The 20,132-nt window shown below is 44.8% G+C and overlaps 1 protein-coding gene across 1 annotated transcript; it reads right to left on the bottom strand.

Moving 5' to 3' along the window:
* Window positions 1–9,840: 9,840 nt before the first annotated feature.
* On the bottom strand, window positions 9,841–19,540 carry LOC135605281 (pyruvate, phosphate dikinase, chloroplastic-like). Its single transcript, XM_065095180.1, has 19 exons — window positions 19,252–19,540; window positions 18,955–19,188; window positions 18,732–18,869; window positions 17,912–18,074; window positions 17,565–17,800; window positions 16,977–17,105; window positions 16,556–16,735; window positions 15,716–15,853; window positions 14,623–14,787; window positions 14,174–14,335; window positions 13,774–13,863; window positions 13,296–13,434; window positions 12,653–12,830; window positions 12,264–12,393; window positions 11,589–11,717; window positions 11,154–11,291; window positions 10,604–10,681; window positions 10,386–10,477; window positions 9,841–10,159 (listed from the first exon to the last, which is right to left on the bottom strand). Exons 1-19 carry the CDS (start codon window positions 19,333–19,335, stop codon window positions 10,117–10,119), a joined length of 2,646 nt encoding a protein of 881 aa, XP_064951252.1. The 5' UTR covers window positions 19,336–19,540; the 3' UTR covers window positions 9,841–10,116.
* Between the last annotated feature and the right edge of the window lie 592 nt (window positions 19,541–20,132).

Here is a 20,132-nt window from a genome sequence, read left to right as displayed (position 1 = left end):
ATCAAAGAGTGGAGCACTCATACAGGACATCCTTGGTATCTCAAGTCTAAGGACCAGATACACCACTAGGACTACGGAATCACTGTCTGACAATAAGGCATCATCAACCATCCAGCATTCCGTAAGCGGATCAATCAGTGAACTCATTCTCCAATGAGCACCTGTACTGTATCCCTAGTGTCCCTACACGAGCAGCTAAGAGACCAGTTGCATCCATCATATGGACGGGTATACAGCACACCAGTCTATCCGGTTATCTCGATGTCCTTCTCGAGTAACCTATGACCGGGATTATTTAGGATATGTGTTTAAAGGTGAATCGATCTCATTATCGTGATCTCATCACGATCCGATTCCCATTGCACAAATCCAAGGACATCACAATATATATATGCATTTATGCAATAGTTATAAAGTGATATACGCCAAAATATAATAAGCAAAAAGATTCTGTATCAAGTCACACGTGCCATCACTCACATGATTGGCTTGCTGGGCACCTATGACTAGCACCGCCGCCTCCGTGGGCGGTTCTGCCCGCGGGGCAACGCCCACAGGCGGTGCTGTCCCGCCGGGCGGCCGCCCCTGTGGGGGGGTTTCGCCCGCGGGAGCAGCGGCGGCAAGCGCCATAGGCGCCTCTGCCCGCGGGCTGCCAGCCCCGCCGGACGCAAGCCTGCTGCTGCAAACGCAGCCCCTGTCCTTCCCGCCTTCGGCTGCGCTGCATGCACGTAGATCGAGGGCAGCAACTATTGCTGCCCTTGTTTTTGCGTCAACGATTTTGACGTCAAATTTCTTCCTAAACACAACACACGTAGTTCAAAACCAATCATTCGCACGAACAACCTGGCTCTGATACCACTGTTGGGAAATCTTGAGGGCGACATCACATGAGCAGCGGAAGAACAAGAAAACAAAATCCCCGATTCCCAAAGAGATGTTCGTCGTTGTGCGAAGATTGGTGCGCCAAAATCCGCAAAACTTAAAACTACGTATAAAGTAGATTGTGTTACCTAGGGAGATCGTATATCCCTGTTTCCTTGTAGATCCTTAGGAGAGGGTGAGGAGGTCAAGCGTCCTCCTCTCTAGCGGTGATCCACACAATAGGGCTGCGACGACGCTCCTCAAAACTCCAAGCCTGCTCTGAGGTGGAGGAGAATAGGAGAGGCAAGCAAATGCTCTAACCTATGAGGCTCTGAATCCCTCCTATTTATAGAGGTCCCCTGTTAAACCCTAATGGGTCCTCCCCTTGTGGGTATTTGATCTGCATCCAATAAGACAAGGGCTCCGTCGGATATCTCATATTCGAACCTCTACTCATCGCAATGCCTACCATATGTGTGTAACCCTCTAGGCCCAATATCGAGCTAGCCGTGAGTCATGCCTGTCAAAACTCCTTCTAACTTAGTGAATTATTATCTCTGTAATAATTCACTTGACTCATCGACTACGGACGTACTAGGCCACTATGCCGTAGTCCCTAGACGATACAGGGGAATCCAATCCATTGGACCTGTCTATCCTCAGTTATCGTGTACCTATAGTCCCTCATCCATCTAATATCCTAGAGACCGTATATCGAGCATGGTGCTGTCAGACCATACGGTTTCTACTCGAGTCTCGCTCTAATCGGATTCTCCCGGAGAAACCTTTCTCTCTTAACCCGAATGACCCTGGCCAGGGATTTGTCTGAGCAAGAACACATAGGATATTCCTCTCATGACGCCGAGAGTGGACGATCCTCTATCGACACTCAATAGCCCTCGTAAGGTCGACTACCACTCCCAATGACCAGTTGTACTAGATATGGGACAGCCAAACCTATAAGTCTGGTATCAAAGAGTGGAGCACTCATACAGGACATCCTTAGTATCTCAAGTCTAAGGACCAGATACACCACTATGACTACGGAATCGCTGTCTGACAATAAGGCATCATCAACCATCCAGCATTCCGTAAGCGGATCAATCAGTGAACTCATTCTCCAATGAGCACCTGTACTATATCCCTAGTGTCCCTACATGAGCAGCTATGAGACCAGCTGCATCCATCATATGGACGAGTATACAGCACACCAGTCTGTCCAGTTATCACGATGTCCCTCTCGAGTAACCTATGACCGGGATTATTTAGGATATGTGTTTAAAGGTGAATCGATCTAATTATCGTGATCTCATCACGATCCAATTCCCATTGCACAAATCCAAGGACATCACAATATATATATGCATATATGCAATGGTTATAAAGTGATATACGCCAAAATATAATAAGAAAAAGATTATGTATTAAGTCACATGTGCCATCACTTATGTGATTGGCTTGCTGGGCACCTATGACTAGCAAAGCATCCATAGGAGCAATATCGCACCATACTTCGTCTTTATAATATTTGCCAATAGAAAACGAAACTAAACATCTTTTAGTTACATTGATGTCATTTCCTTTTTGCAACCAATATAATTGATATGGATGTGGATGAGGGATTGTATCCAACTTTAGCTTCTGCACAATCTCCAAAGATACCACATTCTCAAAACTACCACTGTCGATGATCACCAAGCACACCTTGCCAAGATAAATGCATTTAGTGTGAAACACGTTTTTTCTCACCCAGCTTTCATCCTTGGCTACATAAGACACTTGTAAGCTACGTTGCAATTCAATAGATAAACCATGATATACATAAGTAATCTCTTCCTCATCATCATCGTATTTCGGTTTGTCGTCAGCTTCATCTTCTCCTCCATCACTATGATCTTCAACCGAAGTTACAATCATCCTATTTGGACAATCTGAAGTAATATGCCCAAAACCATGATATTTGAAGTATTTTTGGCTAGTTGGGGTAGAAGAATTAGATGTTTTTTTGCTGTTAGCAGATTCTTCACCCTTTTCTTGCACCTTCGATATCACCTTGCTTTGGATAGTAGGCTTGGAACTTCCTCTTTTTGTATAGCCTTCTTTTGAGTCGTACCGAGAACTTTTTTCAAACTTCTATTGCTTTTCAACTTTTAATGCCAGCTTGCTCACATCATTTAAAGACCAATATGGCTGCAGTTGAACAACTTGAGCAATCTCATACTTCAAACCTCCTAAGAATCTTGCAATAGTTTGCTCTTCTGGTTCCACAAGCTCTCCTTTTAACATTAGGTTATCAAATTCTGCAATATACTCTTCCACACTAAGATCTTTTTGTTTAAAATCATGGATTTTGAGAAAGATCTCTTATCGATAATTGTCAGGTAAATATTTTCTCTTCAGCTTCCTTTTCATTTTTTCCCATGTCACGATCTTACTCTTCCCCTTACGTTCTCTTTGTTTCTTCAGATTTCCCTACCAAAAAGATGCATTTCGTCTAAGTTTTAGTGCTACAAGTTTGACTTTCTTTTGTTCTGGTGCTTCATGAAAATCGAAAATTCTTTCTACTGTATTAAGCCAATCGATAAAGTCATCAACATTTATTTTACCTTTAAACTTTGGAATCTCCAATCTGGGGTTATATTTATTATGTCACTCGTCTTGGACTATTCTCGAATCCCTTGGGAGAGAAGGTGTATCTTCATCGGAAGTATATTCATGGATATCATTTTTATGTTGGTTTTGTCTACTTTGAAGTTTTCGATTATTTCATTCTTTTCTTGTAGACTATGTAGCAATCTTCGTAGCTGCAGCCTCAACAACTCGGCATCATCTTCATGGTCGCTACCTTCACCAACTATATCTTTTCCATTCTGCCTTGCCATAATCTCTAGCCTTTAGCTCTGATACCAAATTGATATCGGCGTGATGCAGAATGGGGGTAAAGTAGAATAGAACTCGAAAGAAAATCGATAATACAGTTTTTTCGAATGGAAAATGTACGAACTCAATAAAATCGAAAAATAGCTCACCACCCAGTTCAAAATCACAAAGGGATGCAGAAAGTTCACCACCCTAAGGAAATTAAACAAGGATACAAAACTGAAAATAAAAGACTCACTACTCAAGGAAGCATCCAAGAGATATAGAGTTTAAGTGAAAACTCCAAGAGAGCTTCTGCAAAATATCATCAGTTTCTAAAATTCTTTCTAAGTCCTAAACACCAAAATAAATACTAGTGCATGAAACAACCCTTCATGGGGAATTTCAAAATTAAGTATTTACAACTGCTAACCAACTCCTTTAATGCATTCCTTGGTCATAAAGAAATATTCATAGTTGCTAACCAACTTCTTTAATGTATTCCTTTGTCATAAAGAAAAGCACCTAGAAATAGCTTTAACTTTGTGTAGGGAATATGCTGATAAGCTGTCATATTTGAGTGGACTGAGTTGAAGATTATGAGACATCATTGTTGACTAAAAAAAATACCATATCATAATTGATAGGGCGTATTTTGGCCCTATGTGAACCACCGACAAACGCTGCAGACCGACGCAACACCATACGCCTCCAGAACTGCGGGGTGCATGTCACGTTAAGCTCCAACGGTGCGACTGTGTGGCCTGACCACCCCAAGAGCTGGGGGCGGTGCTGTCTGCTGCTAGGGCAGTGCCGTCTGACGCCCCTCGAGCACCCCCGAAGACACCATCTCGTCAGAGAGGTTGATCCGCCCCTAGAGTCAATGACCATGCCGGACCAATTCCTGCACACAGGTATAAATACCCCCGACCTGATCCAGGAAAGGGGAGAAAAAAAAGGAGAAAAGGGGGAGAGATTTAGAACGAATCTAACTTGCTCGTCAGATGGGCCAAAGTCGGGACTTACCCGACGAGGGCCTTTTTGCAGGGAGGCAATCGTCGCCGAGCCGCAAATGTCTTCTTCACACAGACGGTGCCCGGTACGCAGAGGAGAGTGGCCCAATGAGTCGGACTTGACAAGTGTCAGCCCGCATCTCCCATCTCCAAGAGGCTTCCACACCACAAGGAGGATCCCCAACCATCCGAGGGGATGAGAGGACGCATCTTCCCACAAACAACGCTCATATTGGCCAGCTCCGGAATGTCGGCTCGTAGCAAGGCTCGGGCCGACCTTGCCACCTCAACCGATGCTCGACGCCTTTGAGGGGCGCAACCACTCCATCAATTCAATAATTCCGCCAGAGGTTCCTGACATCGGTAGGTGGGCCTAGCCATGCTGACACATCAGTCGCGGCACGTTTTATTCATTAACAATAATCAAGATTTATATGATCAAATTATAGTAAATTAGACACTCCGTGTCATTTTTAGCATATTCCTGCTCATGAGTTCATCAGTTAACGAATTCAAAGATCCACGGTTTTCTTACCTAGAACTGCATTGTTTTGCAGAATAATTGTGTGAAGAAAAAGATATAATGACACAACAGCTTAACTTTCTATTTCTGAATGAACTACTTCATGTGATTTCCATTTACTAAAATTTTTGTCACCAACATCCTCTTGGACAGCGATAACAACACGTGCTTCAACCGTTCGACACGAGTAATGCATTATAACAGCACAAGAAACATGCTAAATTCCATTTTGTGCATCGGTTTTCTTGTCAATCTTACACTAATGTTAACCGGACGCCCATCTTATGTCAACAAAGTGTCCCTAATCATCTCTAATTTTTCTTTTAAGTAGCTCGGGAGAAATATTTTATCACTCAATCATCAAGCTATTTGAATTCTGAACTAAACAGAAACAAAAACAACTCGGTAAAAACACCTGTTAGTTTGGCACGGCTCGAAGTTAGGGCCGACGAGTCGCAAGTCGGAGATCGAGCTGGAATGACTCGATTAGAGATTTGACGAGTCGCAAGTCAAAGATCATACTGGAGCAACTTAGTTAGAGATTTGACGAGTCGCAAGTCGAAGATCGAGCTAGAGCGACTTGGTTAGAGGTTTGACGAGTCGCAAGTCGAGGATCGAGCTAGGGCGACTCGGGCAATGGACTAGGCCGGCGAGGTGTGGCTCGAGTGTTGGGCTAGCCGAGATGCGAGCGGGAGGCGTGGCTCGGGCATTGTATTGGCCGAGATGCGACTGGCCGCGAGGCGTGGCTCGGGTGTTGGATCGGCCGAGATGCGACTCAGACATTAGACTGGGTACGAGGCATGGCTCGGGCATTGTATTGGTCGAGATGCAACTCGGGCATTAGACTGGGTGCGAGGCATGGCTCGAGCGTTGTATTGGCTGAGATGTGACTCGGGTGCAGGTTTTGGTGTCGGCGGGTCGCAAGTCGGGAGCGATCTGGAGTGACCCGGGTAGGAGCTGGAACTGTGAGCTGAGTGACTATATTCGGGCTCAAGTTTTGATACCGGTGGGTCACAAGTCGGGAGCGATCTGGAGCGACCCGGGCAAGAGCTGGACCATTAAGCTGAGTGACTATACTCGGGCTCAGGTTTTGGTGCCGGTGGGTCGCAAGTTGGGAGCGATCTAGAGCAACCCGAGCAGGAGCTGGACCTGTGAGCCGAGTGACTATACTCGGGCTCAAGTCTTGGTGCCGGCGGGTTGCAAGTCGGGAGCGATCTGGAGCGACCCGGGCAAGAGTTGGACCTGTGAGCCGAGTGACTATGCTCGGGCTCAGGTCTTGGTGCCGGCGGGTCACAAGTCGGGAGCGATCTAGAGCGACCCGAGCAGAGCTAGACCTGTGAGCCGAGTGACTATACTCGGGCTCAGGTCTTGGTGTCGGCGGGTTGTAAGCCAGGAGCGATTTGGAGCGACCCGGGCAGGAGCTGGGCCCGCGAGTCGCAAGTCAGGAACGGATCTGGAGCGACTCGGGCAAGAGCTGGGCCGGCGAGCCGCAAGTCAGGAACTGATTTAGAGTAGCTCAGGCAAGAGCTGGGCCGACGAGGCGCAAGTCGGAGGTCCAATATGGAGCGACTCGGACGAAGACTGGGCCGACATGGCGACCAATCCTCGAGGGGCAGCATCATGGCAAGATGATAATGGCCGGTCGCTGGTCAGGGGACCGAGCTATGCGACTCGAGAGGAGACTGGTCCCTTTGGTCGAGTAGCTGATCTCGGGCTTAGGTCTGTCGGCGGGAGACCCTTTGTCACGAGCAATGCCATCGCGCCACGTGGTGTGCTGATTAGGGCGATGCAGGTTCTGACTCGGGCCGATCGGTCCTCTTGCGAGCTTGCGATGGGGGCGCCGGAGCCACTCCTTGGACTTGCTCCATCCTCGGCCTCTTGTTAACCTCGCACCTCCCTGCCATTAGGGCTTCAGCGGTGATGCACTGATTGGCACGCTGGAGCATCTCGAGGATGGTCGCGGGTGGCTTCTCGATGAGTGACCAAAAGAACCTCGAGGGCCTCAAGCCCATCAGGAATGCCTACATGGTTGCAGAAGGGTGAGCGTCCGGGAATCCCCGGATTTCTGTGGCAAAGCACGCCACGAATTGGGAGAGCGATTCGCCCTCGTGTTGAGATAACGCCAGCAGGGTGGCGATGGAAGGCTTGGGTCGCACGCTGGCGAGGAAGTTTTGCTCGAACTCCCTTGCGAGCTAGTTGAAGGATGAGACTTGAGAACGGGCGTAGCCGGTTGAACCATGTTCGTACTGATCCTCTAAAGGTGGTCGGGAACGCCCGACACATCAGGGCATCAGAGGTGCCGTAGAGGACCATCTGAGCCCAAAATGTCGCGACATGCTCCACGGGGTCAGAGCCGCTGTCGTACGTCAACAATGTCGGCAGCCTGAAGTTAAGGGGTACAGGCTTGTCCTATATTTCTTGAGTAAAAGGGGAAACCGCCCGAGCCACTTTCGTTCGACTCGCTCCGCGACTTCTGGAACTCGCGTTGGAACTCGTCCAGGCGTTGGTTGACCCGGGACAGCTGGATCCTGAACAAGTCGTCCACCAAGTCGGACGATATGGTGTCAGGCTCGGAGCGGGGCGGTGTGATTCGGCAGGGCGTGGGTATGCTCTGCTCGGGTGGACCTCTCGGGTCTGTCGTTTGGTCTCGAGCTTCTCTCGTCCCGACCTACTCCCTGCTCGGTCTTTGTCGGGTCGGGCCAAGGGACCGAGCTGCTAGCCGCACGATCTGAGGAATGAGCAGGATGAGCATCTGCATCATCCCCGCCATCGCTTGTATTTGCTTGGTCAGGTTGAGGAACGCCTTGGGCAACATGGCCGAGGGTCCCGTGGTAAGTCCGGGGGGTGATAACCCCGGGTCGTTGAACGGGTGCCAGTAGCAATCTGGCGTCGAGGTCGAGATCCCCCCATCTCGAAGGACAGGGAAGGGCTGATCTTCGGGCCTGACAGAAGGGTGATCGGCCGGTGGTTCTCTCTCGGGGAGAGCTCCCGCAGGATGCTCCTACGACATGGCCCTTCCTCTAGCGCCAAAAATATTGGTGAACAAATGTATCATGGCTAATGAGTCAGCACGGCTTGGTCCACGGGTCGATGTCGGGAGTCTTCTGTTGGCTGAGCTAGATGCCGAGGTCGACTGGGCCCTCGCGACGGGGTGATGATTAGCGTCTCTCGGTTCGGGCGTCGTTTGCGTTGAGCAACGTCTCTCCGTTCCCGGGCTGGTTGGCTGCTCGCCTTCGTTTGCTGGATGGCAATTCCCAGGTCGAGGCGCTCGTGGCTCGGGGGTAGCTGCTTACCTGCAAAAACGACCTTCGTCGAGTGATTCCCGACTTTGGCTCCTCCAACGAGCAAGTCATTGTTTTGCCCCCCTTGGGCCGGATGCCAGCCATAGGTCTTTATACTACTGTACGAGGGTCGGTCGTATGTGGGTTAGCGTGGTGGACGTGCCAAATAGTGTCTTGGTATGGATTCTGACTTGGCATGTCTTGGGGGCGACGCCATCTCGGTATTCCTGAGACGTGCCGAGCAACGCGCCAAACAGTGCCTTGAGGGCCGGATGCCAGCCATAGGTCTTTATACTACTGTACGAGGGTCGGTCGTATGTGGGTTAGCGTGGTGGACGTGCCAAACAGTGTCTTGGTACGGATTCTGACTTTGCGTGTCTTGGGGGCGATGCCGTCTCGGGATTCCCGGGACGAGACGTGCCGAGCAGCGCGTTGATACGGTCTGAGTCATGTTTGTGGACCCAAAATATACCTTATCACCAAATACTCAAATGCAAGAAATTAAAGAAGGAGACATGACTAAGCATCATCAAGCTTGAAACTTTCAAGAATTTAACTGCAACAAATCACTGAATGAAACGAGTTCTTCGACTGTTCTGCAGAAAAAGAACCTGCCTGAAGTCAGTATCATCGAAGATTTTCTGAGATTTCCACTGCTTGATGAGCCACTTCTTCCACAGTATCGCATTCCCAAACACGAAATCCGTGCCCAGCCCCTCCGCCAAGTCCGACAGTGGCTTCATCCCCTTCTCCGCCTCGGCCTTCACATTCATTCTGCAGCCCAATTATATAAGCTCCCACCTCTCGAAGATTTCGTTATCAGGGAGGTTTACGGACACGCTTAGATTAGCCCTTCTTGCCACGCTCCGCTGCTTCAATATGCCCTTAGGTCTGCAATCGGCCGATCCGCACCGCACGCCCAGCGCCATCGAGAACATCGAGGCGTCGAAAGCCGCGACCCGAACCAACCGCGCCGGCCCAGTCGCGGACCGGCCGCGGGTGGCTGATTCGGCCGAGTCTGCGGATCACCACGGCGGGATTTGGATTGAGGGCGATCGCGGTGAGGGCAAGAGATAGTAAATGTTTGAACGTAAATGTATGAAGCCTCATCAATTCACGTTTATCTCTGCCCATCAAAGATAGGAATGTTTCATCCAACGTAAAAGGTCATTAGATGGTGCAACTTTCAGGTGATGAAGTTTCTTGCGGACCAAAGGTTGCAACAATTGTGAGTTCACCAGCACCAATACACCACATCAAAGAGACAAGTATACTGACCAAGTTCACAGCACATCAGGCCATATTTGTGGAACATTAATTTCCATGCTTTTTTATTTTCTCCAACAAGTGCTTCTTGAACTACAACAGAGGGGATAAAGGCAGTTCTCACCACTGCCATGCATCACTGCTTCCTAGATGACACCACAACACTACCTGGATACTGCTTTTAAGCTGCTTGCTCCCATCAGTAACTAGATTCTTGATATGGAAGCAATTAGTACTGAGCAATGCAGTACACATTCAGCATTTGGATTACATGTCCAGATGTTCAGGTTCCTTGTGCATATCTTGAACCCTGTCATACTGCCACCTGAGCTGCTGCAAGCCTTGCAATTGGGACCCTGCATGGAGAATCACAAGATGAACTGAACTGTACAGTGAGAACCGGATGCACCAGACATCCAACTAGAAAGCTATATCGGTTGAAAGAATCCGGATGATGCAAAAACCTATATTATGTGACTACAGGATCTTAAAGCACAAAATATTATGATGTATATGCTGTAGGTTTTTTGTTGAAACTAAGTTTAGACACTGTCAATTGTGAAACTAATAATGTTGCAGAACCTGAATGGAGAACATGAGACGTAGTCCAGTCCAGTCTGCGCAAAGAAAGCAACGGAAGATGGCTCTCCACCATGTTCACCACATATTCCTAACTGTTGACAGAATCAAACAGAACTTCCTTGTAAGAGTTCTCCCCCTCAGAAAAATTGCTACTGCAGCATTATCATACACCTTCATAGCTAGCAAACCATACGACAAGCACACTTGATGCTTCTCACCTTTAAATCAGGCCTAGCTCTACGGCCTCTCTCTACAGCAACCTTAATGAGCTGCCCTACCCCTTTCTGATCCAGAACCTGATTCCACACATGAAAATTTTAGCCTCCCATAAACAGAAATTTCCATGAATTTATAACAATCAAGATAAGTAACCAGCATATTCTTGAAAAAGAAAAAGTCATCTGATTGTCAAAAATATTTTGGAACCAAGACTATCAAAGAATTGGAGATATACAGTTGAAGTCAAGAAGTGCATTCACTAGGCGTATGAGAACATCGAGAATGCTTTGAAATTTCCTAGTTATCTTGCTAAGTGACGTTTTGGTTTTTTCACTATGGTAAAGAACTATCACATGGGAGGACTATTTAAAGATTTATCTTACCACTTGACTGCATTTCTTTTATCCTGCTCAAGGTTCAGAGTAAAAGTGGCACTTCTTTGCTTTAGCTTAAGGTATCAAAACATTTTACAATCTTGTGGAAAACAATAATATTTTTAGCTGTGTTTAGACAAAAACCTTGTATTGAGACTCTTGCAAAAAATTTTACCTCAAATGGATCACTTTGGAGGATGCCCTTGGATAAGTAGATTGGCAGAAACTTGCCAACATCATCCCTACTATAACCAAATGTCATTTGTGTAAGATCATTTGTTCCAAAAGAGAAGAACTCTGCCTGTTCAGCAATCTGCCAACATGAAATTTAATACAGTCAGACTAAGCAATCATAACTAGATTTGGAGGTGCTCATGTTATCTTTAGAGGTAACTTGAAAAAGCAACCCCTGAAAGCTAGGATTATGACAAACAGCTTGCTTATCAGTGTTCTCGTCTATCTGTTGCAGACTTAACTCTACTAACAAAATGTCTCACCAGGGGCATGACATATTCATTGGAAAACCTGTGAACTAATCATGGTAGTGTAGTTGCAAACTTATAAAAACTGATTAACCTCATCAGGAAGACAGCTTCGAGTGCACTTTTACCTCGTCTGCAATAAGGGCAGCCCTGGGAACCTCAATCATGGTTCCAACCTTGTAGGTTATGGAGGCTCCCATCTCGGAGAAGACTTGCTCAGCTATCTTCCGTATTAGACTCACTTGATGCTCTAATTCCTGACACTCAAAAGCCAATGGTCAGGAGATGCAGAATTTACTGTATTTTTTTTCTTTGCAAATCTCACCATAATAACAAAATTTTCGCATACTCTACAAATTTAAATATGGTGCAAAAATTGTATGACGTGGCCTTCTTTCACAAAAAGAAAGTTCTCTAGCAACTTTGTAAGATCAAAGACTTTTTCTACAGTGGGCATCATGATACAGAGAATAACTCAAAATTTATTCAGCAGTTTCTTAAGATCTTTAAACAATGGTGGCAAAAGAAAAAGAACAAACAGAAACTTTGAAAAGATTGAATAGCATTAATTTCTTAAGCACTCTTTGGCAAGTTGATATTAAGGTATATTCTTCAAAAAGTAATCAGTTATATAGCAAATTGAAAACAGAATTTATTCTCCTTATCTTTCTTCATTGTTTTCTACTGACAATTACCCATGGCAGCTTACAAATGAGTTTGACAATGACCAAATTGGACATGCAGAATGCTTTCTTCTTAGCTGGAATAATGAGAATGGCAATAATATATCGAAAGGTTCATACCTGAGGTGTCCCTATAAGAGGTACCATTACCTCTGGAAAAACACTGACACCCTGTTTGCTCATAGAAATAGCAGCTTCAAATATAGCACGAGTTTGCATCTCAGTCAACTCTGGATATGATATGCCAAGCCTAATGCAAATTTTTTGTTAGTTCACCATTAGAGTTATTTATATGAATAATCAACATCATTACTAAAAAAGTATCCTTCTCTTCATAACAAAAGATTTGTTTTAAAATTCTTTATCACTGAACATGAAAGAAAGCAAATTTTAGTTAAGCATTCTATCATTAAATAACACAGGTATTACCAACAAAATTCAACCAGAACTACATCACAAGCTTGCATTATTTCAATTCCACCATAATCAATGCAAGTACTGAATCCAACCTGCAACCACGGAAACCGAGCATCGGATTTACTTCAGAAAGCTTTTCCACCCTTGAAAAGATTTCTTCTTCTTTTGCACCGGTTTCCGAAGCCAGTTCACTAACAATATCCTCAAGATTACCCTCTGGCAGAAACTCATGGAGTGGAGGGTCCAGTAGCCGAATAGTCACTGGAAACCCTGAAAATCAATAGCAGCAATGAAAGATTACATAAAGGCTCCAACTAGATGTACTGTAACAGTAACTGGTAAGTCATCAAATGGTTGTAGAACCTACACCATGCAGAACAAATCAAACACCAAACCTTTCAAGAGGGCTTAAACAACTGTTAGTATTTCTAAAAGATGAGATCATTGCATATTCTAGTACTTCTCCTCACATTCAATGGCATCTTTTGATAAGACAACTCAAAACTAGGATTAAAAGTGAAAGTGATATACACTAAATCCAGGAAAAGCCATAATCTTACAATATGTTGTTCCAAGTCTCTCACAGAACTAAGTACGTAACTAAAGAGGGCAAGAAAAAAAAGAAGAAAACAAAAGAGGGCAAGACGGATGTTATATAGGATGTGCAATTAACATCTATTAGATATTATTTGGTCCTTCAATGTCAAAGAGGCTTGCTTGATAAGAAAATCCTACCATCCATGGCATGAAAGATTCCTTCAAAGTCTGATCTCTGATAGGGCAAGAGGAGGTTTAATGCTCGTTGTCTCTGTTCAAGATTTGCTGCCATTATCATTTGTCTGACAGCCTTTATCCTTTCATCTGAAGCAAAGAACTGACCAACATTTGGATGTCAAATACAAAAAAGAAGGAAAAACGTATACTCTTAAGTTTTACACTGTCAAGATTCAGTAATGCTTCCAACTTTATAGTTACTGTATTAATCACTCAAGTCTGTTCTTGGATTTATTCTGTTCACCTCCAAGTCAGAACAAGAATGATGTAATTTCAAGTGGAACATCAAACCACATAAATAACAGCCTAAAATATCCATGTGATCAATAAGGTAATTGCAGATCTCATTTAGCTTTAACATTTTCATCATGTCTGGGATGAATTGTCTATGACATCTCAAAAAAAAAAAAAGAAGAAGAAGTGGATTGAGTAAACTAACCATGTGCTCTGTCCTACAGAGTCCAATCCCTTGTGCACCATTATTTCTTGCTGTCAGAGCATCATCAGGCGTATCTGCATTTGCCATGACCTAGAATGGTCATTAGATAACATTATTAGACTCTCGAGTGAAATAATCATTTGCAATATAATGAAATCATGAAGCAGATGTTGCCACAATTTGACTCAATAATTATTTCTATTCTCATCATGGACGGAGCCTGTCAGTTTTGAACATGAACGCCATGTACAAGCAAGTTGACTCAAAAGGAATGATCAGGCAAAGTGAAAGGTCAATCTTGAAAGAAAAAGGCTTCTGACCAATAGAACAATCTTAAATTGTTTTTCAAACATTCAGTTGAGTGTCAATAATATTAGTTTGTCTTGACATTGAGTGATACCTTAAGTTGCCGTATCTCATCAACCCATGACATGAAGGTTCCCAAGTCACCACTCAGAGCCGGTGGAGAAAGTGGTTGCTTCCCTGTAATTACCTCTCCAGTTGATCCATTGAGGGATAGCCAGTCACCTTCATGTATCACTTTGTCTCCAATAACCACCACCTAGAAGTCATAAAATCGACAACAAAAAGCTATTTAACAATAATGATGATCCACATTTTCTTCTTTTCACAATATTAGATCTTATTATGAAAATGAGAAATTGTCCACTGTGGCTGGTAGTGAAGCTTAATCCTGGAAGCCACCAAGGAACTAATGATGGTTGATTTGAGTCAAATTGTTACTTGGTGGCTGCAAAAACTTCCAGGTTTTGGAACTTTAATCATGACCAAGAACTGTTTTGTGTATATGGCATACACCTTACATACCACTGTTGAGGACTAACTCACCTTATCTGCATCATTTACACGAATATCAGAGCAGCCAGAAACACAGGATTTTCCCCACCCACGTGCTACAACAGCTGCATGGGAAGTCATACCACCTCTAGCTGTCAGAATTCCTTCAGCGGCATGCATGCCACCAATATCCTCTGGGCTAGTCTCTGTCCTCACCTTCACTCACAGAAAAAGTAATGGCATGTCAAAGAAACTAGAGAATGACAAGGTTAAAATAATCTGCACTCTGTAGCCATCATCAATATCTAATGGAATAAGAATGAATGGATGATCATGTAAAAGTAGTAATTTATTGATCTTTCAAAAGAGTAGGCAATCTACTGATGAAAGGAAGGATATAGCAATAATGATATAGAGGTAAAGGTTCAAATGACTTGACATATGTGACAAAGATAATAAACTTACATGAATTGAGCATGATCTTTATAAATCAATAGATTAAAAACATTTGAACAATTGGTTTAGTAAAATGTGACATAATGTGCATATTACTCAATCAAGTACAAGCCTCCATTTACAAAATAACTTGAGCCTGGAACATGTTATTGCAATTTCATACATAGAAAGTGAGAGAGATTACAAAGCTCTAGTACCTGTATCACCATTAAAAGTGGCTAATAACGGTTAATGACTTTGCTAAGTAGATACTAGAAGAGAAACATGATTTTTCTGAGAAAGGCCGCAATCTGCTTAGGAAGCTAGATGTAGCAAATATAAACAAATAACTGTATCATCATTGATCATAACACTATTGAATAATGGCTTGGATTCATTGTCGTCTACAGGTCAGGACTGAAGACAATATGATCTTTAAAAGCATAAAACATATTTCATAAGCTAAAAGGCAAATGGTGGAGATCAAATAAGACACAAACATAGTTGAGATTGAATCTATGTAAAAGCCAAGAATTTCAGAAGGCGGTCCATGATCAACAACCTAGTAAGTAGTAACCATAAGGTGCCTCTGCTTAACAGTTCAATTGGATCATCCATAAACTCAAAGAAGCTTCAGTATGTCTTTCCTACAAATGTCAAGAAATAAAAGCTGTCTTAAGAAGATTATGCAACAAGAAAAAGAAGTTACCAGAATAACAGCCTTGCCCTGAGCATGCCATGCTTCAGCATCATCAGCAGTGAAGACAACTTGACCAACTGCGGCTCCTGGTGATGCAGGCAAGCCTGTCGCAATCACTTTGTCCTTGTATGCAGATGGATTTTCAAACTAGTCCAAACAAGAAATTAAAATAAAATTCAGCCGAAGAAATCTTGACTTCGATAGCACATATATAAAGTTAGAGGCCAGCAGGAAGAAGACATCCTTATATCCTTCCACATGTTTGACCACACAGAGTCACAGAGTACACATTTTTGGTTGGTTTCTAGTATCCTAATGAAAAGCCAGGTAAAAAGTGAAAATGATAAGGAAATATATCCATAAACGTTTATGCTTCAATAAAATCACTTTTGTAAAAACTCCACATTGCAACTAGTTAAAAAAATTAATCAAATCCATATTTCTTAAAATATTGATACACATGCATAAGTAAGAATTTACCTACAAGTTTTGGTGCTTATTTTACATGTTTTTGAATATCCAAATTACAACATGTCATACAGTTGCATATACCTATGTATACTATTATCTTTGTGAACATGCATATCTTTACACATGCAGCAGCACACAAATGTATATTACTAGAGTTTTTAAGCACTATATAGTCATACATGTGTTAGTTACCATGCACAACAACTTTTCCGTGCTCAGCAATGATACAATGATCTAGGTACCATCCTTATGTTGGTATTTTGGCATTGTAAAGGCTTGTCTGATGAACACCGAAATGAAGTTCTCAACCCTCTTGAGTATGTTAATTGTTTAACCAACCAGAATTAATCAGTTTTAACCTTGGAGCAATTGGTATACCTGTGGATGAAGAAGTTGGTCCACATGACCTGGCTCCACCATCTTAATAGCAGAATGAATATCAACAAGACCTTCTTTGACCATCTCAACTGCAATCTTCACTGCACCATTTCCAGTGCGCTTTCCTGCTCGGCACTGCAGCATCCAAAGCCTATTTTCCTGAACAGTAAACTCTATATCCTGCAACAGTGTAGTAAAAGCAACACAGATAATCAGCAGTACAACAAATTGATCGTGAGGAAGCATTCTTTCTCTAAGATAATTCATTTATCTCCTACCAGACCATGATCATGAGACTTGTGAAGCTTAAAAACATCTTAAAAGTGACATATATTGTCTACATTCTTATTTGAATGTCTATATCATGTTTAAGGGGAAACATCATGCTAATTTAAAAGTGACCGTGAACAAAGAATCTAACCATCATGTCTTTGTAATGCCGCTCTAGAATTTCACAATTCTCCACAAGCTCATCATAAGCGTCTGGCACACATTGCTTCATAGTGTCCAGATCCTGTGGAGTTCTGATTCCGGCAACAACATCCTCACCCTGAAAAGAAAATGGCATGAGCTGTCACTATTCTAAGTGATTTGTCAAGAAGTACGAAAAACTCAATTAACTGCAACATTTCCACACATATATCAATTAACTTTGCACACTATATAAATGCTTCAGGCAACACTCTGGCTCGTTTTCTCTATTAAGATGATATCAAGTTCAAGAATCGCCTCAGACCCCATGTTAGACTGATTAACGACTAACTTCACTACTTGCCATTATACTTGAAATTTCCAGAACTTCGCTTAAATTGTATAGCAGATGATACGGCATCGCTTTAAATTGTTCATGAATACTTGTCTATCCATGACTCGGATTTATTTAGTTAATTAAACTCACCAAATTTTTTGTTCTAATCCTTAAAAATCATATATGTGCTTTTGTAGTAGTAGGCCATGCACATGAAGAATAACAAGTGATACATGTAATAAACAACACAATGGTCAGCACCTGAGCATTGACGAGGAACTCCCCGTAGAGCTTCTTCTCGCCCGTGCTGGGGTTCCGCGTGAAGAGCACCCCAGTCCCCGAGGTGTTCCCCATGTTCCCAAACACCATGCACTGCACATTCACCGCCGTCCCCTTGAGCCCCGTGATCTGGTTGATGCTCCGGTACTTCTTCGCCCTCGAGCTGTCCCACGAATCGAAGACGGCGATCACCGCCAGGTACAACTGCCTCTTTGGATCTGCAAACGGCGCAATCTCTCAAGATGGCACGCACCAAGGTGTTCGAAACCGAGACCCGCGCGGCAAACCGAAGTATAAGAAGAAGATCGGAGGTGGGAGCTTGGTTCTACCTGTAGGGAACCGCTCGCCTTTCGCCTCGACGTACACGTTCTTGTACTGGGCCACCAGTTCCCGGAGGTCCGCGGCGCTGAGGTCGGTGTCCTGCTTCGCACCTTTTGCCTTCTTCAGGGCTTCCAGCTTTTCTTCAAACAGCGAGTGTGCTATCCCCATTACCTACAAAAACCAAATCATATATCGGTCTCAATTTGGGACGAGCTTGATCGAACCCAATCCTAAATTATTGCTTAGATTGCGCTCGAGTCAATCTTAATTGGCCGTTTGCGAAACGGATATGGACGAGCCACTTCCGTCTACATCCGTCCACATCGCAGTTACCGTTTCCGCTTCAAACACGGCACCAAACGCGTGCATGTCATGCGTGCAAAAAGGGTTCGGATCCAAATCATGTTTACATGAGTCCGATATATATCTTTAAATTATTCGATGATAGATACATAGAATGGTCCAATTCAGGATAAACGGGTTCGGGTCGAAACCGAGTGATGAGATCCGATAATGTGCGACATGGGGAGGATGGACCGTATCAACGTAAGGAGGAACGGTCGTGACGTGGTGTTTGACCTCAAGTGGATGATGACGACGTGTAGCTTCAAGTACACGTTGGCTTCGAGCGTCATCATTCTTATCCATATCTTTCTTCCTCACAAATCCAAACTGAGTGAATCATCAGATAAACATAACATTTTTACCATAATATTTACGTTTTGATGGACAACATAAGAAATATATTCTAAGCTTTCTAAACACTAAAAAAGCTAAGCAATAAACAGTGTGATCCATAGAGAGAGAGAGAGAGAGAGAGAGAGATACCACATTCCCAAACATGTCCAAGAAGCGGCGGTAAGAGTCGTAGGCGAACCGGTCGCCGCTCTTGATCGCTAGCCCCGCCACCACCTCGTCGTTGAGGCCCAGGTTGAGGACCGTGTCCATCATCCCAGGCATCGACACCTGCACCCAACGCATTGCCACCGTCAACCACCGCCACCCTCTACGCTACATACGACACCAGTTCATGCGATGGCTTCGTGATTACCGCGGCGCCGGAGCGAACGGAGACGAGGAGCGGCCGCGCTGGATCGCCGAGACGAGCCCCCATGTCCGCCTCCACTGCAGCCAGGGCGTCCAGTATCTCCTCCCAGAGGCCGGCCGGCAGCTTGTGGCCGCACTCCTGGTACTCCTGGCACGCCTCCGTCGACACCGTCAGCCCCGGTGGCACCGACAGCCCGATGCTCGCCATCTCGGCCAGGTTCGCTCCTTTCCCGCCCAACTGCACTACCCACCCATCATCGCATGCGTCACGCAGATACAAACCTAACACACAGATACTCACCAAAGCCTTCATGTTCTTGTTGCCTTCACTCTTCCCCTTGCCGAAGGTGAACACCCTCTGATTACGCAGATTAGCAGGAGCCATCGGTAGCAGCTCACCAGAGCTTAGGAACAGAACAAGATGAGTGTCTCCCCGGGGAGGGATCCCTGTTTATAGAGATGGTGAGTGGAGGAGATACGAACTCCCGGGGGAGGGAACCCTATTTATAGAGACAGTGAGTGGAGGGGATACGACCTCCCCGGGGAAATGGACTGTGTGAGAGTTAAGAGGAGACGGCATTCGTCGTCACCCCCCATGGCTCTCCGGCTCCCCGCCGTTCCAAATGAGTCCAAACCCTTTTGTCTCACCTCCTTACGTGTAGGGATAGACTCATACGACTCCCCCTCCATGCACGTAGACAAGTGCACGCCGGTCGAGGTTGCTTATCCACGTGCATCCGGACCTATCGCCGTCGGGTCCCGCAGTGGGACCCATGGGAAAAACTGCGGGCGAAGCTGGTAATCCGCCTGGCTAAGGCCACATTTAATCCCTCGTGTGGCCACGTAACCTGTCGCCATTGGACGACATGTGGATTCTGCACTTATCTACATTCAATGACGCCGACATGTCGGGCGTTTGTCTCGTGGCTTTTGTTTCGTGCACTTCGGAATTGGCCTATTTCGCAGTGTCACCTGTCACGGGTCATTGGTCACCATCGATGGATCCTGCATCCTCTCACATGCTTGATCATGGGAGCGCGATGGGGTACACCATAGATTTCGAGAGAGGACTAATTTGAGCCTCAATTTGAGACCTCATTGACTCTAACGAGAATAGAGGGTAAGAGATGACATACATGATTGATCAAGCGCATCCTCATAGTACGCTTGCTTGTACCTTAA

Source organism: Musa acuminata, chromosome BXJ2-2 (assembly GCF_036884655.1).
Source record: "Musa acuminata AAA Group cultivar baxijiao chromosome BXJ2-2, Cavendish_Baxijiao_AAA, whole genome shotgun sequence".
Lineage (NCBI taxonomy): Eukaryota > Viridiplantae > Streptophyta > Magnoliopsida > Zingiberales > Musaceae > Musa > Musa acuminata.
The sequence above is the reverse complement of the archived record's forward strand: the minus strand, read 5'-3'. Positions and strand labels throughout refer to the sequence as shown.